The sequence below is a fragment of the Colobus angolensis genome, unplaced genomic scaffold, assembly GCF_000951035.1.
Source record: "Colobus angolensis palliatus isolate OR3802 unplaced genomic scaffold, Cang.pa_1.0 Scaffold224, whole genome shotgun sequence".
In the NCBI taxonomy this organism is placed as follows: Eukaryota; Metazoa; Chordata; class Mammalia; order Primates; family Cercopithecidae; genus Colobus; species Colobus angolensis.
In genome coordinates this window covers 1,605,304-1,633,049 of record NW_012115422.1, presented here as the reverse complement: position 1 = coordinate 1,633,049, position 27,746 = coordinate 1,605,304, and the positions used below count along the sequence as shown (strand labels likewise).

At 35.3% G+C, this 27,746-nt stretch overlaps 1 protein-coding gene across 2 annotated transcripts in view; it reads left to right on the top strand.

Annotated features, from left to right (window-relative positions):
- Window positions 1-27,746, top strand: part of CHN1 (chimerin 1) — a 202,453-nt gene that overhangs the window by 115,420 nt on the left and 59,287 nt on the right. For both annotated transcript variants that reach the window (XM_011943992.1, XM_011943993.1), the window contains exon 7: window positions 7,701-7,989. In XM_011943992.1, the coding sequence (XP_011799382.1) occupies window positions 7,701-7,989 (289 nt within the window). The remainder of the gene's footprint in view (window positions 1-7,700; window positions 7,990-27,746) is intronic.

Sequence of the window (27,746 nt, the reverse complement as noted above, 5' to 3'; positions counted from 1 at the left end):
TATATAAAAATTAATAAATTCTTTTGTCTTGTTTCCAAGCTTACAGTGGATAAAAAGCAAATTGGAAGGAGAACACAGTTAATAACCTGCAAGGAGGATTTAAAAATATAAAACTAGATCTAAGAACTAGAAGTTCAATAATTGGGGTCAATTTAGGTTAGAGAAAGGCAACTCAATACACTACAATAGTCTCTGGGATATTTCTGTATTCAAACAGTAATATGTTAATAAACTTGAGTCATCAAGAAAAATGTTAAATTGTATTCCACATATGATACTTAGGATGGTGTAATTTATATAGAAATGATTAAATGAAAGCATTGTATTGTTTAACAGAATTAAATAGGGATCTGAAAAACCTGCATATGAATTTGTGGGTTTGTGTTTGTACACACACTCACACTTATGTATTACTCTGTGCTTTTGTAGACTTCTGTCATGGTGTGACTTTTTATCCTGACATAGTAGTAGCCTCATTTATAATAAGATTTCAGTTAGCTTTTAGTGGGACCAAACACCAACTCTTGAATAAGCCAAGTGTATTATTAATTATTCAAACATATTGATTATTTCTAGGCCTACTCTAGTTTTTAAATGATTGGAATATGTGTAAAATACCTTTCTGTAAGTACAAATATAAATTTATGTAGTAGCAGGACACAATATTTAGTATTGGTCCTATGGTTTAGCAGTAAAATGAAACATAGTAGGTAGCAGAAGTTACTATAATTGGCTCACTACATTAAAAAAGTTGTTTGTAGGCCAGGCTCACTAATGTAATCCCAGCACTTTCAGAGGCTGAGGCAGGCAGGTCACATGTAGTCAGGAGTTCAGGACCAGCCTGGCCAACATGGCAAAACCCCAACTCTGCTAAATGTTAGCTGGGCTTGGTGGTGCACATCTGTAATCCCAGCTACTCGGGATTACTTGAACCAGGGAAGTAGAGGTTGCAGTGAGCCAAGATTATGCCACTGTACTCCAACCTGGGTAACAGATTGAGACTCTGTCTCAGAAAAAAAAAGACAAGTTGTTTATCATTTATTTACTCCCAATTGTCAATAGAAAAAGCAGCTTCGTATTATATCGGTCATCACACTAAGACCATTATGGCTGTGTAAATGGCAAACACTCTATCATGGTAATTATCACTTTTTAAATTATGTCCAACAAAACTACAGTAATCTGATTATATTTTGGCAGTTATATGTAATTTCTGTATATTTTTAAGAATTATTTTTATTATTACATATAGCTAGCTAACTTAGGGGAAACCATTTATGAAGTCTTTACTAATTTTATTCCACTTAGGAGGCATGATATATGCCAAGTACTATGCCTGTCTCTGGTGCTTTAAAGTAAATAAAACTAATAACCGATTCTTAAGGACTCACAGGCAATAGCGAACCATTAACAATTTTTGAGAAGGAAAAAGCATGTGATAGGATCCCTCAAACGCATAATATTAATTATCACAGTATATGTCCCATAACTTTTTCTATTTTACTGGATACTTAATGTGGTTTCCAGGTTTAGCTATTTATGGATGTTGCTGCCAGATGTATATATATGCTGGTACATATAATCACACATATTGTCTAGGATATTACCTAGGAGTAGGATTAATATGTTGTAGGGTATGTATATATTCAACTTTAGTAAATAATATAAAACTCCTTTGTTAAACAATATAGCAGGTACTGATAATATTAGCTACTCTGTATCCTTGCTGGTACTTAGTATTGTTAAGCTTGTTAAATTTTGCCAGTCTGAGGATTTATTTGCAATTACTGGACTATTTTGTGAGGACCAGTTCTTGATGTGGGTGTGCTTTCATCCATTGTGTAAATGTGTGTTCTTCCATTATAATAAAAATTTTTGAGTTATCGCTTTGATTCCTTCCCCTTCCATTTTGTCTCTTCTCTCTTTCTATAAATGTTAGACTTTCTGGATTGATTCTCTATCTTAATTATTTTCTCTCCTTTTTTTTCATCTTTTTTTATCTTTTTGTTCTTTAAAATTTTCTCAACTTTATTTTAAAAAAAACTTTCATTTATGCTATATTCCTTTTTCTACTTATTTTTCTATGTATTCTATATTCCTTTTTTACAGCATTCTAATTTTTTTGGTTAAATTCTGTTCAAGAATAGGAACAGGAAACATCTTATTTTGGGTTTTTGAGCGTATTTTCATTCCCATGCATGATTTTGTTTCCTCTAACTTGCCTTGATTCTGTTTGTTTATCATAGTCTTTGTCTTTCATCAGAGGAGTTTTCCTCGGATGTCAGGTGATCCTTGGCTGTCTGCTCATACTCAAGCATATGGGACACTAAAAAGCTGGCTGGTAGTTATGAGAGCTTGGGAGAAGCCTGACAATTATAGGATGATGGTCTCTACTCTTAAGTCTTTTTAGTTGAGTTGTTCAGATTTCCAAGAGTAGAATCTTTCAGTCTCCTATCAGGGAAGGTACAAGCCTTCTGATAACCTCATGTTGAAGAGAAATGGAGGTATCAGTTTCCTCAGTATTTAAATTTTAGGTATTTAAAACTTTCACTTAGTTTTCAAGATGATACCTCTGCTTGTATTTCCTTAGTTCCCTATCTCCATGTTTTATCCTGCCTAAAAAACAGAACTTAAGTCTTCTGCCATGGTGGAGAAGGGATAACAATGGGGACAGGATTGGGGAGGGCAGCAGGAATATCTAACTGCTTCTTTAACAGGCTTCAAGTTACTCCTTCCAGAGCTGTGTCAGTTCTACTGTTCAGAAGATAGCTTCTTTGGAAGTTTAATTAGGCAAATTGGATTTCTTCTTCACTGAAAATGATTTATTTGGCCAAGGAAATATCATTATGAGTTGACATAATTTAATACTTTTCCCCATAATCCAAAATTATATAGCAAGATAGACAAAAGTCATAGCCTAACAAAGTTTTGGATGGGAGATCATTTAAGGCTTTGTCTTCCATAGCCTTCCTTAATTCATAGAATTCATCTAAATTTATTTTTTAGTATTTAATTGAATGCATCATCATATTCTTATTTCTGTTTCAGCTTTTCTTCCAAGAGTGTCTTATGATTGAATAAATGTATGAGATATTTATATTTCACCATTAGATTAGCTTTTTTGACTCTGGCAAACAACACACAAATTATATTTATGTTAAATAAAACTGTTTTTGTATGTTGGTTGTGGGAAATACTTCTAATATTTTATTGTTAGCTTAGACCAGCGTGTTGTATATGTTTTGTTTTCTGTTTGTTAACACAAAACATCTGTTAGCTTGGAGCTTTCTTTCGAAGAGATTCTTTCAAATCACTTTGGCCTCAAATTAGAATTAATTCTTGGTTTTGTACAAAGTAAAGTAAAATTCTGAAAGCTATTCTTTATACATTTTTTGATCATTTTTTTCTTCTAGATTGAATTTGTTGCCCATATGATTTATTTGCTGAAAAATAGCAAATATGGTATATTAAGGATTTTGTTTATTTTGGAAAAGATGTTAGAATGATATATCTTGAAAGGCATCTGAATGCATCTGGGCACAGCATTAAACAGCTTTTTAAAATAGGAAACCCAAAACCTGGAATCACTGGAGGAAGATGTTCTTTCTAGAAAGCGGTGTTATGTACAACAGTAGCAGTTAAAAGCCTTTCTTTTCTATTTGTTTACTATAGTACCACTCTGGAGAAAATGAATTTTCATCTTGTTGAACTCTACCTAGATGAGAATTGGGCCTATACAGCTTCAAGTATGTTCACCAAGGAATAAACAGCTATTAAGCAAGGGCAGAGTCAGATAATAAAAGGAAAAGATGAAAAGAAAATTATCCTATAAAAGTCAAAGGGAAATGATTTTGGCAGTTATATGTAATTTCTGTATATTTTTAAAAATTCTTTTTATTATTACATATAGCTAGCTAACTTAGGGGAAACCATTTATGAAGTCTTTACTAATTCTATTTCACTTACTTAGGAGGCATGATATATGCCAAGTACTATGCCTGTCTCTGATGCTTTAAAGTAAGTAAAACTAATAACCGATTCTTAAGGACTCATAGGCAATATGAGTAGCCCTCAATAGTTTTTACAAATCAGTGCTCTGCAGTCAAGGGTTCAGTAGTTGTCACTAGGTCCACTTAATATGTTCTGCTTTCAATATATGTAAATCTCTCAGCTTTCGCCTTTGAATTCAGAGGCCTCATTCCCAGGACACAGTGGAAAGACCTTCTTTGCTTGCTTCTCCTCCCCGCTTTGCACACTGTTGTCTTCCCACTCTAATTAACCAAGTGACGAATACAAACTTATTCAGAGACATCCAGAAGAAAATTTCACAAAGAGCCCCTCCTTGCCTTTTGTTAACTGTAAAGTAAATCAGTGCAGAGATGTTTCTGTACAGCCAGTGTTGCCAGTTATTTATTTAGCCATCTTCCATGCATATCTATTGAATATTTTTGCTGTTTTACTTTAGTGTTGGTAACTCATTCTGTCATTCTCTGCAGGGGCCTAAGCTAACAGAGAAGGAGAAAGGAAACTACCATTCGAGCCTACTATATATATTTAGCTTTGACTTAAATATCCTCATGTAATCCTCCCAGCCATCTGGGGTAGGGTGATGTTATTCCTATTTTTTAGATGCAGAATCTGACGAATGATTTTCTCAAAGTCACCCAGCTAGGAAGTGGCAGATCCAGGATTTAAACTTACAACTGTCTGATGCCAAAGCCTAAGGTTTTCTCTTAAACATATAGGACCCACAGTTGCCTGTCCCTGGCCAAACCGTATTTCAAGACTACAGGAGAAGACTGCAAGGGTGCTTTTGTACTTGGACATAAGCAGTAGCTCTGAGATCTTATGTAAGCTTAACTGTTGTGCTCTGTTGTACCTAGGCAGTGAGTTTCTTGGTTTTATGGTGTGAGGGAGATACTGGATTCACTTGGTTTTGTGAATCACTTTACAGAATCTTTCTACATAAGAGCAAGATTCTATATGTATATAGTTATTAAAATAAATCAATCTGAAGATGGACTTTTTTAAATTTAGCATTTTGTGTCTTTGTATTGACCCTGTTTTATGTTTATCTTTTTACCATTGGGGTTACCAAGGGACTAGGAACTTTATTGTGAACCACCTAGTACTTGACAGTAAAGTACCTGGGTGTTTTGTTAACTATTTGTTGAATAAATGACAATCTGCAAGCAGTGAACTTCAAGGAAAGAGTCTTTCTTTGACCTTAGATTTGGAATCTCCCCCTTAATGGCTCTTCCTATGTAGAATAGGCACATCCATTCCCACGTTTCTCAAAGATTTTCTGTCCTCTTTCTCTTCTTCTGATCCCACAAAGCACAATATGCCTTTCAGATAAAGAAAGTGGAGAAGTCTCTGATAGTCTGCTGTGGTGCTGTTCCTAGGTAACTTCCCAAGTTAAAGAGAGTAGCTCAGAGGAGGCAACGAAAGCTTGGCAGTTCTCTTAGTAAAAGATAATGCAATTTTTCTTTAAAAAGATCAATCATAATTCCAAAATGGAAATTCTTTTTTTTTTTTTTTTTTTTTTTTGCCCTTTGAAGCCAAGTTTTAATCAAACCATGTTATAAATTTTTTTGGTTATCTGATCATCTCCCTTTAGACTGAAAGTTTTATTGAATTGGAAGCCTGGAGCTGAAGTACAGGTGGAGCAGGAATTGGAAATTGTGAGCAGGATCTTCTGAAGTCACTGAGTTGCGAAAGAGAAAAGGACAAATAGGGTTTTTTGCACAGCTCCTTTCAGGTAGCCAGGCCTCTTCTTGGATGAATTAGACATCGTCCATTGGAAAGAACTAGGAAGTTAACTCTAGACTTCCGCTCTTCAGTCAAACCATTCCCAATGCAGCCATCTTCCCTTCATGCCCTGTGCCCCCTATACTTCTCAGATTTCAGAAGGCAATTGAGTACTTAAATGACTGACACCATTGGTTGAATTGTTTTTAAATGCTATATCCACTGTGGAAATGCCCACTGTAAAATCGTAAGTCCCAGCAGGAGTAAAATGGTCTGAGCCCTCACTGAAATGTCTCGGATACAACTGAAATATAAAGGGACTCAGTATTCTGTGTGTTTATTATTGTAAGAATCTTGTTAAAGCTATGAAGTTACTTTCCATGTTGCAGATAATGTATATTAGGGAAAAAAAGGAAATGATGAAAGCAGTATATTAAACTGAAAAACTTTTGTATTTAACTTTGCTGTAGAAATTTCACCTTTCTAATTTTTTAGGCTTTATAATGAAAATTTGCTCGGGAGAAGTGTGTCTTTAACACTAGAGGAAAATGGAGAACAAGAAAGTTTAATTATATGGATAGTTCACTTAAGTGTAAATCAAAATTTGATTGTTACTAAAGGATGGATAAATTATACTTTAGAAGGGCCAACATGGATAGTACATTGGATTCTAGATTAAATCGTTATTAAAGTCTAATTTGAACCAAAGAAACAGACATGCCTCTGGCCATTATTTTTAAAAATATTTTATTTCCTTTCCATATTTTATTTCCACATTAAGATGTTTCTAACTCCTGTCCATTTGGAATGTAACCTATACCAGAACAATTTTGTTATGTAACAAGGTTATAGTCCCATTTAACACTTTACTTAAACAGCATTTATTTTAGTGTTTTAGTTCATCCCTGTTCTGTGTACTTTTAACAGTGAAATTAAATATATCCTTTGTGACTTGTTTAGTTTTTAATTAGTCTCACTCAGGGTTACCTTCAGGAGACCATGACATTGGCAGCTCTTGTTACCATGTTGCCTTTTGACATCTGCTTTCATTAGAGTCAGTGCATTTTCTTGCCTGTGTCTTCCTGCAAGGACACTGATGTTAATCATGCCAAATTGGATCCATTTCTGAGGCTTGCTGCAGGAAACAAAATACTGAAATTATCATAAAAGTAAACCATTATTCTTCAGTTGTTCGAGCACATCATCAGAACATAAAATTGAAAACAGAATTTCTATAGTCCAATAGCTTATGACTTTTGTGCCATATTTGTACCATATATGTGCAATATATATATTGCAAACATTTCTTGCACAGACCTAACCAGCAGACAGAATAATGACTTTTTAAAAAGGAAAGAATAAGTCCTTGGCTTGTGGCCAGAAGTAGCAAAAGTGTGTTTCTGTGCCATGCTGCCCTGCATGCCTCAGGTTTCTGGAGTCAGCTCTACTTTGATTGCTGGCATCATATTCTGGTTAGCCCTAAATGGAGCTTTCCTATTAAAAGACATGACTGCTGAGGTCTAAAGTACATTGAATATTCTTATTGATCAACTTGAAGAAAAAATGTTAGTATAGAAATGTTGTCTATTATGGAGTTGGCCAATTGAATATTGACTATGTTTTAATGTGGTGTGAGGTTTATTTTCTCCCATTTTTTCCACAGGCACAATAAAGTGGTTTAAAAAGATCAATAAAAAAAAAAATTCTTCCTCCTATGGTAGGCATGCTTTTGACTAGTTGTCCCTAGTTATTACAAGTTCATTCTTTGTGTTCAAAGGTTTAATTTTATATATTCCAGACGATTCAGAGAGATTAGCCACAGCTTATTTAAACAAAGAAGACACACACAAAACAAAGCAATAGTTTTTTGTTTTGTTTTGTTTTGTTTTTCAGAAAGAATTCAGTTGCTTACTTTTCTTAAAAACATCTTTCCCATTTCATTGAGGCAGATTTGGAAGTCAAACCAGAAACTTCAGGCTCTACTACGATGGCAAGCACTTTGTTGGGGAGAAACGCTTTGAGTCCATCCACGATCTGGTGACTGATGGCTTGATTACTCTCTATATTGAAACCAAGGCAGCAGAATACATTGCCAAGATGACGATAAACCCAATATATGAGCATATAGGATACACAACCTTAAACAGAGAGCCAGCATACAAAAAACATATGCCAGTCCTGAAAGAGACACATGATGAGAGAGATTCTACAGGCCAGGATGGGGTGTCAGAGAAAAGGGTAAGCTACTGTGAAACCACACTTTATCTTTTTCTGTTTGGGGTTCTTTTAAGAAAGCCATTATTGCCAGAAGAGATTGATTCCTCCACAGTGCTTTGGAAAGTATATGCATTTTTCTTAATGTCTAGTTTCTGTGATGCTGAGCTTTGCATATAACTAATTCTTGTTCTATTAAAATATGTCAGGTATATTTTTATATTCCTCATTGTTTTCTGTTTTATCCATTTCACAATTTGAAAACTATGTTGGAAAAATGGCCCCTAATAAAAAATAGTTCAGGGAATTGGTAAGAAGCGTAACTCTTGGTCAAGAAAAGATAGCTACTATTACATAAGTAATTGAGGGGGTTGCATTGTCTCACAAAATTACTTTTCTGTTTTCCTTAAAGATAATTTACTTTATAAATAGTTGTGTTCTTAGCAAGATTTTAATTTTGGGAGTCAGTCATTCTTGAGTAGGAGGAGGATTTATCTCTATAATCTGTTCAGAAGTAATTGAATGAGTATGATTTACTTTTACTTTTCTTTAATTATAAAAGACAATTTAAGTTTTTTAGCTGTCATATTTTAATTGTGATATATTTCAGGTTAACATAAAAGTTTTAATTTCTTGGCATTAAAATTATTTTACTTATGAAAATTGTCCCCAGCCTCCTACTCACCCCCAAGAAAAAAGTAAGAGATTTTCCTGATGTTTTATAGTGTGTGACATTTAGTTGGGGGCATTTTATGTATTGTAATTGGAACTGTGTTAATTCATAGTTACGTTTTTAAGTATCTTCAATTGCTAAATCAAAGAAATGCAGTAGGTCTTGAGCTTGGGTTCTATCACCAGATAGATCTGTGTGCAAGTTGTAATACCTGATTTGTCTGTGCTTTTGATTGTCTTATTTGTAGAATTGTAATAATGGTCAAGTTGCTGTGAGGAGTAAGTGAGATAGCTAGTGTAAAATGCTCCATCAGCACTTGGCACATGTAGACACTCAATGTAAGTTTGGTGGTAATATTATTATATAGCAGCCATCTTACCTCAAGGCAGCATCCTCAAATAATTTCCCATTACCTTAGAGTGGGTACAGAATGGAAATAAGAAAGTTTGTGTCCAGCTCAAATTTTAGTTTTTGGCAGATCTTACATTGGCATTTTGTGGCTATGGAGAAATCAGCATTTAAAAGGATAAACTGTAGAAAATATATAAAAATGGTTTTTTATATATTCATATTTGCTAGGAATCACAAATCTTGTTTGGAAGTAGCCAGAGCTTAAAATCCTAAATACCTGTTGTATTTAATATTGTTCTTTTCATGGTCTAGTTCCCATTTTCTCACTATTGGTTGATTTTCCATCTATGGCATTTTTCAGTAATGCTTATATTTGAATATCTAATACTGATATTATATTCTTTGCAGATTTGCTAGAACATTCTAAGTCAGCATTTGTGAAATGTTTAAAAATGTGTACATGTGAGTCTTCAAAATTGATCAGCCTAATGATAACCTTTGTTAATGCATTCTGTACGTGCTTTCCAACACCAAGGGACTTTAGCTAAAGACACTTAGCTGTTTAACATTAGGCAAGTCATTTGACTTCACCAGGCCTTGGTTTTCCCCCCGTCAAAGTGGAAGTGATATTCACAGAGATAGTAAGCTGAGGTAGATACCTAGAAGACCCTTGTAGCTCCAGGAGTCATGGTTCCCTATGTATTCTAGCAACTTTCTGTGCTGAATTCCCTGGATTGTTTTGTGCTGGTGGACGGCAGTAGCTACTGAGAGTGAAACTGCTGGCGCTGGGAAGTATCTCTCCGTGGCAGTACATAATTAAGAATCATTTTTAAAATTATTCTTTGCTTTAAACCGCATGCATCTTAAATCTAGCTGGCTTAAAATCTACTCACTCAAAAATAGATTTATTTTATTTACAGGTGTCATCCAACAGGACAGGGTTGATGACCTGTTCAACAGCTTGAAACATTGATTCCCTGTCACAATGGATGACATTTGTAAGTAAAGACAATGATGTTTAATTGATTTAAAGTATCTATTGACACAAGTATGGTTTAATAAATATTTAATGGGCCCTTAATAGCTAAAACCCCTCTTGTTCATGAATTCTTTACCTCAGAGGCCAAAAGTGTTAGCTTTGCAGGAATTAGCATGCTGTTGTGGAAAGATACTAGTGTTGGAATTAAGAGCTATGTTCTAGTTCTACAAGAATGAATTTTATATGTCACTTTGGGCAAACTGCTTTACTTTTCTGAGACTGTATTTCCCTAGGTTTATGGGAGGGCTTTGGACTAGGTGGTCTCCAAGATGTGGTTCTTTTAGTGTGTGATCCTTTAAGGAGTGTAGGTATTGTAGAAGAAAGATAACATCATACCAAAAGGAATACCTGATGGGGTCCTGAGAGGTGAGGTCTGTTTTTAGCTTATTCACCAACTAATTGTATGACCTTAGGACAGTCACCTCACCTGTCTGGATTTCAATTTCTTTGTATGAGATAAGGCATTTTCTACAAAACATTAATTACACAGGATTTTAATAAATACTGCAAAAAGGGTTCTATGCTCAAATAGGTTTGATGAAAATTTCAGTTTTTTTAAAAGTCTGATCCTTTCTGTAGGCCTTCTCTGCATTATGCATGACCTAATGTGATTATGACTCTCTAAGAATGCTGTCATACTTATTTGATCACCCTGCCATTATTAAGAACATTTTTGAAAAATAATGTTTCATGAAACCCACTTTGGGAAATTTTGAGCCAGATAATCTCCTAAGGTCTTTCTTTGTTTTAAAATAGAAAGATGAGAATTCCAAGTGTTTTTATTTTTTTGTTGCAATCCTAAAGGTGTAAGTTGTGCATCTGAGCTTTTGGGAAAGGCTGACAGGATGGTTTCATGGCCGTGAAGGTTTTTACCATGAGGAGTGAATCCTGAAGATTCTTACTTGTCCCTAGGATCTGGTAGCCTGTTGTGAGGGAAAAATATTTTTTTCCAAGTGACAGCTATGTCATTTTTCTCATTAACTATTTAAGTTGCTTCCTCAGCTTGAAATATCGATTGGAAAACACTGAAATAGATAAAAATATTTAATCATGAAATTGCAGCATCTTGAGAAGCCAGACTTTCTTCCCTTCTAAAATGGCTTAATTTAGCAGTCCAGACTGGCCAAGAACCCAACTTTTATTAGTTACTTCTTTTTATTTATCTTGGAACTGTATTTGAATAGTTTGGTATTCCAAGTGGTAAATACAATATGTTTACGTCAGCAGATACTGGACCAATGGCTGAATGCAATAGTTTTTATGATAATTTTACACTTAATAATTTTAATTCCCCTAAGCCATGCTTTCAAAATGTCTCATATAATTGTTAATAATATAAACTATCAAATATGATATAATTTACATTTCAGAAGCCATGCTGTGAGCCAGATCTCTGAATCTAGGCAGAATGTCCTTACTTTGGGATTTTGTTATCTAAGATCTAAACCTGCCCCACACATGCGTAAGGGTGCCTGCGATGTCAAGGGTGTACAAAATGAATTGTTTTATTTTATGGAATTTTGACACACTATATAACCTATGTGTGTTCTGTGTATTTTTTTCTTCCCCTCTAAGCTTAAAATGAATGCAATGCTTGATACATTGTCATGTTAATTTATTTTTAAGGAATTTCTTTAACATTTAAGTTCCATTTTTGAAGAATTCTTTTGCGATCACCAGACCGTGTGTTGTATTAAAAAGCCTTGTGAAATTTTGAGTTGAAATGTAAGTGGGGTCCTTGCCCAAAACTGCTATAACTACTTGAATTCTTGGATATCTCCACAAAATGCTAGGAGTCTTTGTTCCCTGCAATAGCAAAAGGGGCATGGTCAGTCTGCTTTGTTGATTGGCTTAGTCTCTCACAAAGCAAGTCTTCTAAATGTTTTTACTTTGCTTCAAATATATATATAGGCCATTACCTGTATCCATGTAATCTCAGTGTACAAATCAGCAGTAAGGTGATACTTAATCACGAATAAAAGTAACAATACCAGAGGAGTACATGGCACAAAGAAGTTTGCAGAAAACTGTTGATTTCTTGATTTTGTACCTTCCCAGTCTTTTGGGCCTTTTTTGTCATTCCTTGTTCATGCTCAAGCTGTGCTCCTCTTTTTGTTCTTCTCCCTCTTAACCCTGCCTTTTAAAATCCACTTCTCACTGTCCCCCAAATTTACATGCTCTAGTCTCCAATGTGGCTTGTTCAAGGTTAAGATCAGTTGTTCTGGGATGAACAGGCTTTTAGAGATTGCCAGTTGTGCCCAGGGTTACTGATTTGCATTAAAAAGCCAGTTTAGTAATTTATGAGGAAGACTATAATTTCTGCACAGAACTTCTCATAGTGCATTTATCCTCTATAAACAGCCTCCTTCAGAAATTAAGTAAAGTTAAATTTTTAAAAAGTATATATTAGTCTGTGTGGTCTTGAACAAGTCCTTAACCTCCCCAAGTCTCAAGTTGCCCCAGTCTCTAAAATGGGGATTATGGATACCATTACACTAGTGGGCAGGAGTATTGCAAAGATTTTATAATGTGGCCTCCCTAGTAAATGTGAAGCATTGCATGAAGAATTATTGCTTTCTGGGATCAGAGTAGTTTCCAACCAGGTGCCCATTCCTGAGTCTTAGTACTATCCCCCTAGCTTTTGCTAGGAACAGCGTATTTAGATTTATCTTTAAGATTCATCTTTTGAGTGCTTGAACTGCCCTTTAAGTTCACAAGATTGTTATCTTGCATTAGGAGCAAAGGGCTCCTAATTGCTTTATCAAGAAAGCAGAGTTTCTCTTTTAATAATATGGTGATAGCTCTATCTCTGCTCAGGAAACGTATGCCTTTGTCCAATAATTCTCTAATGACTTTTAAGGCCAAAATATATTATTTTCCTGTGATATTTGCATTTTAGTATCGAACAGTATTTTAGCTCTCCTTTCCCTGAATATAATACAAGTCAAACTTTCTACTTCTATGCCTGTCAGTGAACTTTTATTAAACCTGCACTCCATGTTGAGCCCGTTACAATCTTTCAGATTTTCTGTAAGTCTGTTTAATATCTTTATATTTCATTTTCTTTAAATAGTCTTTCATGAGCCATCTACACAAATAATTTCTTCTTGATATTCAGAAGCTATGTTGGATTCTTTTTTGTTTGAGACAGGGTCTCACTTTATCACCCAGACACCCAGACTGGAGTGCGGTGGCACAAACATGGCTCACTGCAGCCTTGACCTCTTGGGCTCAAGCTATCCTCCTGCCTTAGCCTCCTGAATAGCTGGGACTCCAGGCCATACATTACCATAGCTGGCTAATTTTTGTATAGTTGTAGAGACCAGGTTTCTCCATGTTGCCCAAGCTGGTCTCAAACTCTTGAGCTCAAGTGATCTACCCACCTCAGCCTCCCAAAGTGCTGAGATTACAGACGTGAGCCACAGTGCCTGGCCTTATGTTGGAATTTAAACAAGTTAAGAACAAGGCAGGAATATTATCTCTATTTCTTCTTCAGTCTCCTGAACTAACTTATCTCCTATCAAAATTAATTGCACTTAATTCAACGTTTATTGTGTGCCTCCCATTTGCAAGGAACCAGGCTAGGCTCTGGAGGAAATAAAAGATATTTAAGATTTAAGCCCTATCTCAAAGAACTTACATTTTCATGTTTTGTTATTTCTACCTATTTAATAACACTTAGGCATCTTGAAAGCAGGAGACAAGCTGCCTTTATCATCTCTATATTATCACAGGCATTAAATAAATATTAAGTTGGACTCACTTTGATTTGAGTTTGCCATTATCATAGCGCAGCAGACCACAGAAAACACTTTTGTAGATAAGAAAACTGATTTTTCAGAATCATGAATAAGAAATTAATATGAGATTCTGGCATTCCACCCCAGTTTCAAGGCTTTCGTCCTCCAGTATTGTTTCCTTTGTGACTTGACACCTTGAGTTTTGTTTGAACAGTTGTTGACTGACTAAATAAATGACTTTTTAAAAATGAGTTCAGCCAAATCCAAGGTCCTAATAGAAATCAGTCCTGAGACTGAGAAAGAAAAACAGTCATTCAATTTGATTTGCTACTATATATTTTTCCCTTAAAGAATTCAGAATCCTTAGAATGTCCTTGGGAGGTGGAGAGGGTCATTCTTCATTCTATGGTTAAAGCATCAGAGGTAGAAAACAATTGTCTTTTGTGACATGAAATAATTTGTGAGGGTGGTGGCTAGATGCTCCTCTTTAGGGATATGTTCAAAGCAGCTAAGATGGTAAGTGGCCAAGCTCATGGCTGTCAGTTGTGTATTGGGACCATGTATACCTTAACAGAGAATCCCATGCTGTAATGATTAAAGAAAACTCAAATGGGGCCCAGGAAATTATTTGTGTTAATCTCATCCATCCTTCCATCTTATCACCCACAGAAAAGATTAGTAATTGAAGGCCAGTAGGGAAAACCAGATGGAAAGAGGAAGATGGAAGATAAACATCAGTTTCCCAGTTCCAAAGAACCAGGCCAACAGAAGACCAAATTGTAATTTTCCAAGCCAGCTGCAGTTTTGGAAGTTTTCTGTATCTGGGCCAACTAAACAAAATCACTTAAATTACTGATTTGAGGGTTAGAAAAGAAAGCGATTAGAACACAACTGCTGTTTCAAAGTCTTTATTTTGGTGAGGAAATAATCATTGGTGGCAAAATCTTCATTCATCTAATTTTTCAAAAGGGATCAACTCTGGTAGCTTATAGAAGAGTATCACCGTTTGGGGTACAAAGCAAGATGAGACTATCAAGCAGTTAATCTGGTCTTGGCCACATTGCTCACTAACTTTGTGGGCAGTTCTAAAAGAATCTGCTTTCCAGTTGTAAATCCTCACATTAGACCACATGCTCTGGATCTGTAATTTTCATCTTACGCGTTTTGCTCCATCGTATTTTCCTTTTTTGTTTGGAATCATTTCTCTTTTCTCCTAATATTTGTACCTCTCAGAGATTGGAAAACAATAGCCGTACCTCTGAGCCTTTACTTAAGTTATGAAAACATTTGTTTTTATATGGCCTCATAAATTAGTCCCTAACTCTTTGGGGGCCTCTTTCAAATCACTATAACTGGTCAGAAATGCTTAAACATTGTATTGCAATAACTGGATTCTTTCAACAGGAAATTATAGGCAGCTATAATGGCTACTAATCTTATCCTTGTCTCTATGTCCCTGTTAAAGTATGCTGCATTATTTTCACTGTGGTTTGTCAGTAACTTGAAGGAATCAACCCTATTATCCTTCATTTCGTTAGCTTCTAACACCATTCAGTGAACATTCACTGAATGCTGTAGGTTTGCTGATGGCTTCATTTACATTCTTAAATTTTACATCTCATCCAGTGTAAACATTTTCCTTGATAATATCTATATTAGTTCATCTTGTACTTATTTACTAACAATGTTTAGTAGAAGGTCATCTTTATGGTAAAATTTCCCTCCAAAAACAGGGGCTTTTATGCAAGCTGCAGATTGTTTAGCACCTTCTTAAGAGATTTTACACCCCTCTTCCTTTCACCCACTCAACGGGAAAGGATCTCTGTTCTGGGTATAGTTTGCTTATTTACTTTAGAATGGCTTTGGGCTGCCGCCTAAGTTCATAGTGAGAAAAAAAGCTATAGTCCTCATCCCTTGAGAAAGTTCTATTTTTCTTTATAATGTGGAAACTCTACAAATGAGTCTATATCTCCATGTTTCTAAGAATTTTTAAGAAGTCAACTTTTTAAGGTATAATTTACATGCAGTAAAATGTGCACAGTTCCATGTACAGTTTGATGAGTTTTGACAACTATATGCATCTGTATAACCAACCCTACAGCCATATATAGAAATTCCAGAAAGTTCCCTCATGCCCTCTTATAGAAAAATTTTAAATTGTTGACATAACAGGTGACATCTTATTTTTAATTTCTTATATTTGAAGTACTCCTTTCTTTGTTTTTCCTCTTTTTATTTATTATAAACATATCATCTGATTATCTTTAATATCTACCTTCCTTAACTCCGATTTTGGAATGTAAAATTTCTCAGGTCATTTTTCTTAGGGAAATATGAGCAACAAAGGAATTAGAGGTGTATAGTAGTGATTACAAAGCAGTATAACTTGTTGAAGCTTTCAATCCTATCATTAGGGAGTCTTCACCTTTTAATCAGTAATAAATGCTTCAATAAATTTGAGTACACCAATAAGGGAGGATACCTGGGTGCAGGGAGGAAGAGCCTCTCTGCTCTGTTGGGATCTTTGACCTGAGCCAGAATCACTCAGCCAGCCCTCCTTTAATCATTGGCTATACCTTTGCTCTTCCTTTCTGGCCTGAACAGGTCCCCCAGAAGGTGATACTCATGATCACAATTGATGGGAAAGTAGAGCACACCCTACTCTCTAAGTGTGAACTGTACCTCATGGTACCAGGTACCACAGTGAGAAAAACTATGATTTCTGTATTTCCCTCTCCCAGTCTTACTCAAATGGGAAAATTTATGGCAGTTGTATGATTTCAGAGTTTCCTATGGAACACCACTACAACATTTAGATTTCTCTCCTTTTACTCCTTGAAACTATGTAGGTGCAGCCCACTCGACTGTCCGGTAGAATGGAGTTCTCCTTTACCGAGTCCCAGGTGAAGAATGACATTCTCTTGTGTGACAGCCTCCTATGGGTAGATTGTGGGTTGTATAAAATTCCTAGAGAAATGATTATAACTTTTCTTCTGTTACCTTTAGGAAAACCTATTGGAATGTAATTGTTTGAGGCATGTTAATATCGGCAGAACCTTGACTTCATTCTAATTTCTTTCAAAAAGATTAAATCATTTGCATATTAGTTTTAGTAACTGATTTCAATGCACCTTGACTAGAGTAGGCCCTCCAGTGACCTGGAATTGTTCTCTAAGGAAGCAGCCATTAGGGGCTCAACAGTCTCTTCTTGTGACCTACCTTTAGAATTCTGCATGGTTTATTGGCCACATTCTAGACGTGTAGTGTTTCTTAAGGCTGGGAGCACCAGGAATCGTATTGTAGAGAGGAGGGCACCAGAGCACCAAAGTAGTAGAAAATTGTAGAAATATTTCATTTGCACTGACTAACTCATCATGTTATGCCAACAAGTATAGGTGATATTTGTGAGCAAGTCCAATCATATTATCTAAAATTGTTCTTAAATTTAAAAACAAATCATGTTGATATATCTAATTAATAAATGTAAGATATTTTTCCAAGTTTTAAAGAAATATAAGCTCTTTATAAAAAAAATTGGAAAGATACGAAAAACAGAGAAAGAAGGAAGGGGCTTCCTTATAGCTCCACCATTCGAAGACAACTTTATGTTAACATTTTGATGAGTTTCCTTTCAGTCTGTCTTCCTATGCATAGATTAATGTACACTTTTTTATTTTAATTTTAAGTAACTCGTGTTTATTGCTTACAAAAATAATAAAACTATGAGAAACAATGAATATATAAATTACCCCAGATTACACAATTGACAGAAATATAACTAATAATATTCTGCTGTTTATCCTTCCAGAGTTGGGGGGCAAGGAATCTTTCTTCTATATAAACTACTTTGTAATTTGCTTTATTGACCATTAGGCTATGAACAATCTTTCCATGTGAATATACATATATATTTCTGCTTTATGTTTTAAATGCCTGTATAATACTCCTTTATATGCAGGAATTTAGTCCCTTAATTTTTTTTATTCATTCATTCTTTAAATATTCATTGTGTAATTAACAAGACCATCATGGCTCTGTTCATGAAGTTAATTTTTGTCATTCACACCCAGAATACAAAAAAAGAAATTTATTTGCATCATTTTTAAAGATGAGGAAACTGGAGTAGAGAGAGAGAGACTCTTTTTGCCAGGACATTTTGTTCTTTAGTGATTGGTAATCAGTACTCTTTTTCCCTGTGCTCTCTATGTTTAATAATAAATCTTCCTTAAGTAATCTTTTTTTTTTTTTTTTTTTTTTGAGACAGAGTCTCGCTGTGCTGGAGTGCAGTTTGATGCAATCTCAGCTCACTGCAACCTCCATCTCCTGGGTTCAGGTGATTCTCATATCTCAGCCTCCCGAGTAGCTGGGACTACAGGCATACACCACCACACTCAGCTAATTTTTTGTATTTTTAGTAGAGATGGAGTTTCACCATGTTGCCCAGACTGGTCTCCAACTCCTGAGTTCAACTGATCTGCCTGCCTCGGCCTCCCAAAGTGCTGGGATTACAGGCATGAGCCACTGTGCCTGGTCCTTAAGTAATCTTAAAAAAAAGAAAAAGTAAAGAAAAAGTTGTCATTTTAACAGTCTTTGTAAGTTTAGAATTTTGTTTACTCTTGTAAAATGGCTTTTTCATTTGTTTCCAGAATATTTAATGCTCTAAAAATCAGCATTTATTTATAAATAAGGATAACTAATAAAAATTTAAATGTATAAATTAATTTCCTTTGGGGATAATTAAAAACTTGTGCAAATTGTTTTTCTTAGAATAGTCTGTATCTTTAAAATTATAAAACTTCTATATGAGAGAAACATTTTTCTGAGTTTACTGAATATAGAAAGTTTGTACATTAGCTTCATATGTAATCATAGTCAAGCTTGTCTACACTTTAGAGTTGCCCAGTTCTAAATTCACAAAGTATTTTGAGAGGAAAGGATTTCCATAATTTCCATCTGCAGCATGCATAGAGGGGCTTAGCTGAAATTGTTATTTAAACCAGAACTATTTTGCTATCTTGTGGCTATAACATTCTAATTACCATGTATTTCAATGTGAATAGTGAATTCCCTTTGTCCCCTTACAGATAAAGCCCCCCCAAAATGTCTTTCCCTAACTAATGAATATGAAAATGCTTTTTTTTGGAAGCAGTGTTACTGCAAAGGGATGGGTTTTTCTGTATTTTGTTTTTAAAAATCATACCGACATTGATTATAAATGTTTTTAATATTGCATCACTTTTGATTTCGTACAAAAATATTTTAAACTTTTAAACTAATTTATTTTTCTTTAGAACAAGGTACTTAAATAGTAATGGATCTTTAATGTTTTATCTGGTGTTAAGACTCCTAAAGAATTTCTATATCCTGTATGCTAAGTTTGGTCATAGCTTGGAGTGATCCACAGTATCTGGTTCTTTTTCTGCTATTCTTTTCCTCCTTTAATTTCTTAACTTTTTGAGATTTGTTTTTCATAAAGATCCACCTTTACTCTTTAAACAGAAACACTTCAAAAGCAACTTTATTACATGTTATGTCCTATTTATCCAGCAGTTCCCTCACACACAGAAAAATAACCAACTTTTTAATTGGGCATCTACTTGGAAGAAGAGATCTGGATCCTAGTCTGTCACTTTAGCTAATGATTTTTGATTTAAGCATGTCTTAATAACCTCTCTGGGTCTCAGTAGTCAAATGAAGGACTCAGCTTCATAGATGACCACAAGGTCCCTTCTAACTGCCATAATTTTCTACCCATATGTTCTTTTCGTTAACCCTTAAGAGGTTTTTCCAATTAAAGATTCTGTACTTCTGACAACTTACTCCAAGAGGTAGAATAGACTGAACATATACAGGTTTAAGTATAGACATGAATACTTAAATCTGCTACTGACTAGGATTATAAATCTTTGAGCCAATCAAACCATTCCCGTTGGCCTTAAGAAACTGAAAGTCTCTTCTAGCTCCCTACTGTACATTTCTAAGAATTGTAAAGCTTAGAATTATAACAGAAATAACTAACATTTATTGAGCGTGGCGTATCAGAAGCTGTGCAAAGTACTTCACCAGGTTATCTCCTTTAATCTTTAATGCAATCTTTTAGGGATAGATATTAACATGGAGATCTTTGGGGGTGATAGATTTATGGTGAGTTATCAGGATATTCTAGGGGGCTGTCTTAATAGTGCATCCTCTATTTTTGGGAATGAAATCATAGAGAACAGCCAGACCCTTCCACACAATGCCCCTTAGTATCACTGTAGAGACTTAATGTTGGACTGAATAAAGACTAAGTAGATCACTATCTTTTGAGTAGTTAGGTTACCAAAAGGGAGTAGTACCTCTAGAGCTGCCCAAAGGAAGTTGAAGCATGGTTCAGACTGACAATTAAAGAATGTCACTCTAGAATTGCAACTCTTATGTTCAGTTTTTTAAATAAACTCTTACCAAATGCGAAGGAACGAAGATTCCAATTCATTGAATAAGAAAACCTATGATATCAAATTTTAAATATAGAAAAATAAAATATCCTTTCTTAAAGTGTAGCTTAGTTCTTTCTTAGTTGCTTATGTCAAGTGCAGTCCTCTCTTCATTAAGTATCACACAGATGTACACATTCAAATAGTCTTGTTCTTTTCATACAATAAACAAATAAATACAACATACAACAACAATAAATAAATAAGAAAGGATTGCGTAAATTTATACATAAGTGTGCACTAATTCAACAAGTGAATTTTATTTTATTTTTATTTATTTATTTAGAGACAGGGTCTCCGTCTGTCAACCCAGGCTGGACTGCAGTTGTGTGATCATGGCTCACTGTAGCCTCAAGAACTCCTGGTCTAAAGCAATCCTCCCACCTGAGCCTCTGAAGTACTGGTACTACAGGCATGCACCACCATGCCTAGCTAATTTTTTTTTGTAGCGATGGGATTTTGCCATATTGCCCAGGCTGGTCTCGAACTTCTGGGCTCAAGCGGTCTGCCCGCATCGCCTCCCAAAGTGCTGGGATTACAGGCATGAGCCACTGTGCCCAGCCAGAACATGTGCATTTTAAGTAGCAGTATAAGGATAGATACAGGTAAATTTTTAAAATTTTTAAATAATTGAGCCATATTAAATGATTAACCTAATTTATTTGCATATTAATGAATCTGATAACTAAGATTTATAATATAATGCATATTGCATTTATTATATTTTAGATAGCTTACATTTACATCTTCAACAGTTGACTTAAACTCAGTTTGACAGTTTTAGGTTTTCATCATTTCAGTCTTCAAAGTACTTACTAGCATTTCATTGCCAAAGTTGAAGCATACCTAGCTCTTTGAAACTGACAAAAGACCTCTGAGTTGACAGTCACCTCCCAAATAAACAAGATTTTTAAGACAGTTGAAGTGCTTTCCAAATAAATACTCTAAAGTCTATATGTAACACTTACTGTAGAGAGTTTACTATTATTTAGAAGTTTAAAAAAGGAAAAGAAAACAGAAACAAACAAAAACCCTCTCAAGTCTTTAACACAATTTGTCAGTTTATCATTTTCTATGTTATCTCTCAGAAGAAGAGAAATCAATAACACTGAAGGATTAGCATTTCATAACTATAAAAGAAAAAAATTAAAGATGGTCTTACTAATGACAGTACTTATGAGAAATAAAATAAGTAGAATAAAACTTTAAATTTGGGGGAAGTTCTGAAACATGCGGTGATAAATAATTTTTTATTAAGGTGCTAAGTCAGATCAGCATTCTCACCAATGAAGCTTTCTATAAAATCGAAATGTCTGCAGAAATTTTGATTCAGTATAATCAACATGGAGCCTAAACATCTATATTAGTATATTTATCTTTCTATGTACACATCTGTGTCACATGTGTGATTCTGTTGCTCAGTAGAATTTATAACTAATAGATTAGATATGTGCTTCTGAAGCTTTGGAGTTAGGACCCCTTTACACTTTAAAAATTACAGAAGACTTTAAAGAGCTTTTGTTTATGTGGGTTATATCTATTGATATGTACTATATTGGAAATTAAAATAGATTGTATAAAATATCTTTAAGAAACATAAAAATTACACGTTAACAATATTATTAAATAACCAGTTTTTGAAACAAAAAAATTTAGAAGACTGGCAGTGTTTTACATTTCTGTGAATCTGTTTAATTAATGGCTTAATTTTAAGGAAATGAAACTGGATTCTCATAAATGCTTCTGTATTCAGTCTGTGGTGATAGATTGTTTTGGTTTAAGTATATGAAGAAAATCTGGCCACACATAAACATGCAGTTGGAAAAGACAGGAGTATTTTAATAGCCTTTTCAGATAATTGTGGTATTCCTCATTGATACCATACCAAAACTAGACAAGTGGTAATTTCTTAAAGGTTACTTGTAATGTGGAGTCTGAAACCTTATTAATAGCCATTTTTTTACTCTGTTACACTGAAACTCATTGGTCTATTGAACTTTGAATGGATCTTTCAACTGTGCATGATTTTGAAACATCATGCATTGGTCACTTGAAAAATATTGGTTCACTGAGTTATGTAGGTCTTCCAAATGTTGACATATTTTATACAATATAAAAAAGTCACATTTGTTAATATTCAGAAAACTCATTTAAGTAGCAGGAAGCTGTCAAGTTTAGGGTGGCAGATACAGATTTTCCAAAATTCTAATTTTACCTGAAATGTTAATGTTCATTGACTGGCAGTTGTTTTCCTTGAGGTAGCCAAAGCACTTCATTCATTTCATAGAAAATGCCAAACACCTGGCGGAGCTCGTTGACTCAAGGCTGTCATCCCAGCACTTTGGGAGGCCAAGGCAGGCGAATCACGAGGTCAGGAGATCGAGACTGTCCTGGCTAACATGGTGAAACCCTGTCTCTACTAAAAATACAAAAGATTAGCCAGGCGTGGTTGCAGGCGGCTGTAGTTCCAGCTACTCAGGAGGCTGAGGCAGGAGAATGGCGTGAACCCAGGAGGTGGAGCTTGCAGTGAGCCGAGATCACACCACTGCACTCCAGCCTGGGCAACAGAGCAAGACTCCGTCTCAAAAAAAAAAATGCCAAACACGCAAGTCTGAACAACCAAAATTTGTTTTACACATTCTTTCAAGTAAAAAATGGTACTTCTGTGGAGAAAGGTGCTAGCTCAGCTTACTACTAAAACAAAGAATACTTTTCCTCAAGACAACCAGCTTTAAAGGGAACCCAGAAATACCTTTTATATCATGTGATGTGAACCAAACTTTCTCTTTTGGAGAGGTTTTCAACTGTGGAAGTGTAAAACTCTAAATTTAATGTAAGCTACAGGAGAAGAGACAATGAAAACAAAACAAAAAGCCTACAGTAACTAATTTAATATGCTGTTGTTCATTAAAAACAGTATCGTGGCCAGGCGCGGTGGCTCACGCCAGTAATCCCAGCACTTTGGGAGGCCGAGGTGGGTGGATCACTAGGTCAGGAGATTGAGACCATCCTGGCCAACATGGTAAAACCCTGTCTCTACTTAAATACAAAAATTAGCTGGGCGTGGTAGCATGCACCTGCAGTCCCAGCTACTCGGGAGGCTGACACAAGAGAATTGCTTGAACCCAGGAGGTGGAGGTTGCAGTGAGCCAAGATCACGCTACTGCACTCCAGCCTGACAACAGAGCAAGACTCCGTCTCAAAAAAAAAAAAAAAGAGTATCATTTGTATAACATAATGTATTAAATTCTATACCTAGTATCTCAAAGACCCTGAAAAATGAAACCAACAAAGAAACATTATTCAACTGAAGACATGGTTTGATATTTTGATAGTGAAAACATAACAAAAGCATATGCTTTAAGAACCTTTCTACAGCTGATCCTGCAGGAGGAGATATTTTAGGCAAGTTTTTTTTTAAACAATATACTTCTTATTTTCATGTCTCTATTATTAAGACATGCATTTTAAAATAATGAAAATAACTTCATTTTGCAATTTTATAGCAAGTTATGGGTTTGAGTTCACAGAAGGAAAAGTGATCAGACTTTAGGCTTATGAATGGTAGATACTGCCTAAATTCCCTTTTCCTTCTAATATTTTCTTGGAATTTATTGCAGAGGGTTTTTATTTATCCAAAAATTTTCATGGCACTTTACATTATTCCTCCAGTAATAGTTGTTTTGGTCCTGCAGATTAGTTTAAACCACAGTGATTCAACAACCTGTGGAATAGAAAACTACAGTTCATGAATCCTAAACATCCTCCTTATTTCAGGTGGCACATGTTCTCTCAGCACAACAAATGTTTTCAATTCAGTATCTCCTTTAGTCAGTTATGTTGCTAAGATACCTATGTTATCAAAATTTTCTCTCTAACATGTTTTTAGTTCATATTCTGCATATACTTTGACTGCCAAATGAAGAAACATTATTTAAAATGCCATTCTTCTTAGCACCTCTGACCTGCCATTACTTTTTGAATAACCTAGATAAAAGACAAAAGGTTTATACATTTCTTTGTATTAAATCTGTTCTGACCGTATAAGGGCAGGAGACTGAAATCATTCAGACAGGCACTCATCTGTGAGTCTGAAGAATTCAGTGAGGCTCACGAATGTGCCATGAATTTTGCTCATTCTTTTAACATTTATTTAGCATCTACTTTGTCCCAAGTCTTGTGTTAGGCTATAAGACTGATGCTAATGATGATAACAATATCAACATCGCATCACCACACAGTCTTGGAGAGTTTTGAGAGCTCTCTGCATGCTGGGTACTAAAAATATATGCCTTATGTATATTCCATACATCCTACCTATATTATCTCATCTCTTCCTTCTAGTCCCCATGAAGTATAGGTACTGTCTTCATTCCAGTTTTACAAATAAAGAAACTGAGACTTATCTAAGATCCCATAACTAGTAAATGGAGCTAAGATTCTTTTACAGATAGTCTTTACTCAAGAGCCAAGCTTTTAACCACCTAACACTAAATTTTAAAAATTTTAAATTTTTAAATTTAAAACAATTTAATTTTTTAAACACTTTATGGAAGGAAGGATTAGGCATATTGAGGAGGAGAGTTTATAAACTTCAGCTCCCTGTCTGTATTATTTCTGATAAAAGGACCGTATGAGATGGTCAAAAACTACCCTGTGGTTTGGACGTCAGAGGTCTTTAAAAACACATCCATATTGGAAAGAGTGAGAAATCTGGGATGGAGAGAGGTGTAGAAGTCACCAGTGAGAGTGTCAGAAAGCCCATGAGAGGAGGGAGCAGTTTGGAAGGAGGGCGTGGTCATAGATTTCATGGACAAATTCAACTTTTGTTAGAAAATGTGATTATGGGACTAAAATAGGGTGGGAAAATACATTATTCATGTAGCACTTATCTCAATTATAATTTATTTTTTAAATATGTATTTAATATTTGGTCCTTGTAAAATAGTATACCACCCTAGTCTCTGGTATGAAGCTGTAGATTCATTAGTGCCTAGCATATAGTAGATACTCAATAAAATGTATGTTGAGTGTAAACTATGAGCACTTAGTATTGTGCATATATACTTTGAGCATTTCAGTAGTTTCATTTAATGAATTTGTGGGTTTTATAAAGTTTTTACACTTTGGCCACATGTCTAGCACCCAGAAATTTTTGTTTTTTTACATTATATTCTTTTAAAGATAAAATGTGTCCTAATTATATAATTACTCACTGAATTAGCCAATCTGCAATCTCTGTTATAAATTTAAGACTTGTTTAATTGTTTTACCCATGAGATTGAAATGGCTTTCCACCTTGTAAATTATGTATGTCTATTTGGTGAATTTTAATGGAAAGCTTAATTAGCTATTTCTAAAAACAGTTTAATTAGTTGCTCAAGAGACTACACTCTCATTTCATTGGTTTGGAGGTAGTTTTGTTGATTTGTTTTTAATTTAAGGATCAGGAAAAGCCAGTGCAAAATTAACAGAAACAAGAAGACATGCTACTCAATGACTCTCTTTGAAGCCCTGATACATTATCTGACAAAGAACTGCATGTATCTAAATGAGATCAACATATCACTTTACCCCCTATCCCCCACCATCAAAATAATGGAAAAGTTTTTTTTAATTCTCAAGTCAATCACTGAGGCTGACTTGACTTCTCTGTATGTTGTAAACCAGTTGTCAGGCTTAGAAGTGAATTAAGAGTGGTCATTTCTAGTTGTGAATGTTTTTGTTTGCTGATGGTTCTGGGTCTTCGTGACAGTTGAGCCTTGCTTAGGGTTAAGAGTCAGCCTGTTAAGTGATTATATCCCTATGGCTCAGGCAAACACAGTAGAGTAGAGAGAGGATAGGGTGTGAAGTGGAGAGAGGATAGGGTGTGAAGTCAGAAGGCCTGGTTTCCATCTTGGCTGCTTTGCTTACTGATTATCTGCCCTGAACAAATACCTTAACGTCAGTGAATTTCCTTTTTGAAAAACAAGAATAGGAAGTTACAATGAAATAGTATATATGACAGATCACTTTGTGGATTGGAAAGCTCTTTCTAAGTGCTGCCAATTTGGGGGCAGTGTAAGTGTGCCTGGATTTCTTTTTAGCCAGGTTGGCAGAAGACTACAGTAATTAAAATTATTGTGAAGTAGAATTACTACCAGATTATTAAACCAGTTACCTCACAGATTATTTCTTGATATGCCACATGGTTATAGAATCAGGCCTAGGCCTGGATGAGATTTTCTAAGGCCTCCTTCGGGCACCCAAGCCTGCTCTCCTGAAACTGTGTTTTTCCTGCTAGTTGGCGGGGATATGCTAAACCTAAAGGTAAATATGACATATCTTCCTAGAGCATTAATTTTACTCAATAGTAATGGACTGAAAATATTTTTATATTAAACAAGCTTAGGTACATTCTGAGGAGCTTGAAGAGCCACTCCTGGATCTGTGCACATCCCTAGTCACTGTTGGTTGCTATTAGGGGCATTTTAGTGGACAAGCAGTAATTCAGTAGTCTCAGCTGGCCAGATAGCCTCAAATAACATTTGATCTTATCAACCTAAAATCTTCAATTGCTGTCTCACTGTAACCTTTTTTTTTTTTTTTTTTTTTCCAGTGGAGGAGGAAATCAGCATGGTAGATTCTTCTCAGTCCATTAAAATGTCAGTGAAAGATATTAAATCATCCTTTAATCTTTCTTCTTCCTCACAAGTGCCACTTGTTGCAGTCTGACTTTCTCTGTCTTCCTTCTAACATACTGACCACATGTGGACCTTGTCCAGATGCCTCAAATCACTCTTTTTTTTTTTTTCTGAGACAGAGTCTCACAGTATTGCCCGGCCTGGAGTGCAGTGGCATAATCTTGGCTCACTGCAACCTCCACCTCCTGGGTTCAGGCGATTCTCCTGCCTCAGTCGCCCGAGTAGCTGGGATTACAGGCACCCACCACCACGCCTGGCTTATTTTTTGTATTTTTTAGTAGAGATGGGGTTTCACTATGTTGGCCAGGCTGGTCTTGAACTCCTGACCCTGTGATCCGCCCATCTCGGCCTCCCAAAGTGCTGGGATTATAGGTGTGAGCCACCATGCCCGGCCTCAAATCACTTTTAATATACCGAGTTCCATTGGGACACAGTATGTATAAAAATAAGAACCTAATGGCTATCTCTTATATGAAGAGCATATAAGTTAGGGGTTGTTAAGTTCTCTATTAGTTTTATTAGGATCCTTTGAACCAACAGGAATTTCATAAGTGAAATGCTATGGACATGACATAAAAAGTTTGTTTTAGAAAATGCCCAAAAGCAAGCTACTTTTACTTTTCAAACATCATCATCTTATAAAACGTGCAATGAGTATAGCAGAGTCATTACAAAGAAAATTGAATGTGTGGCAGTACAGTGGACAATTAACACATCTGTGAATTATGCCCATGCTTGTACTTCTTCCCAGGGTCATTGTTTATGAAAGTTAAATCTTTTGTCTTCAGGCCACTGTGTTGTCATTTTCAAAATAAAAGC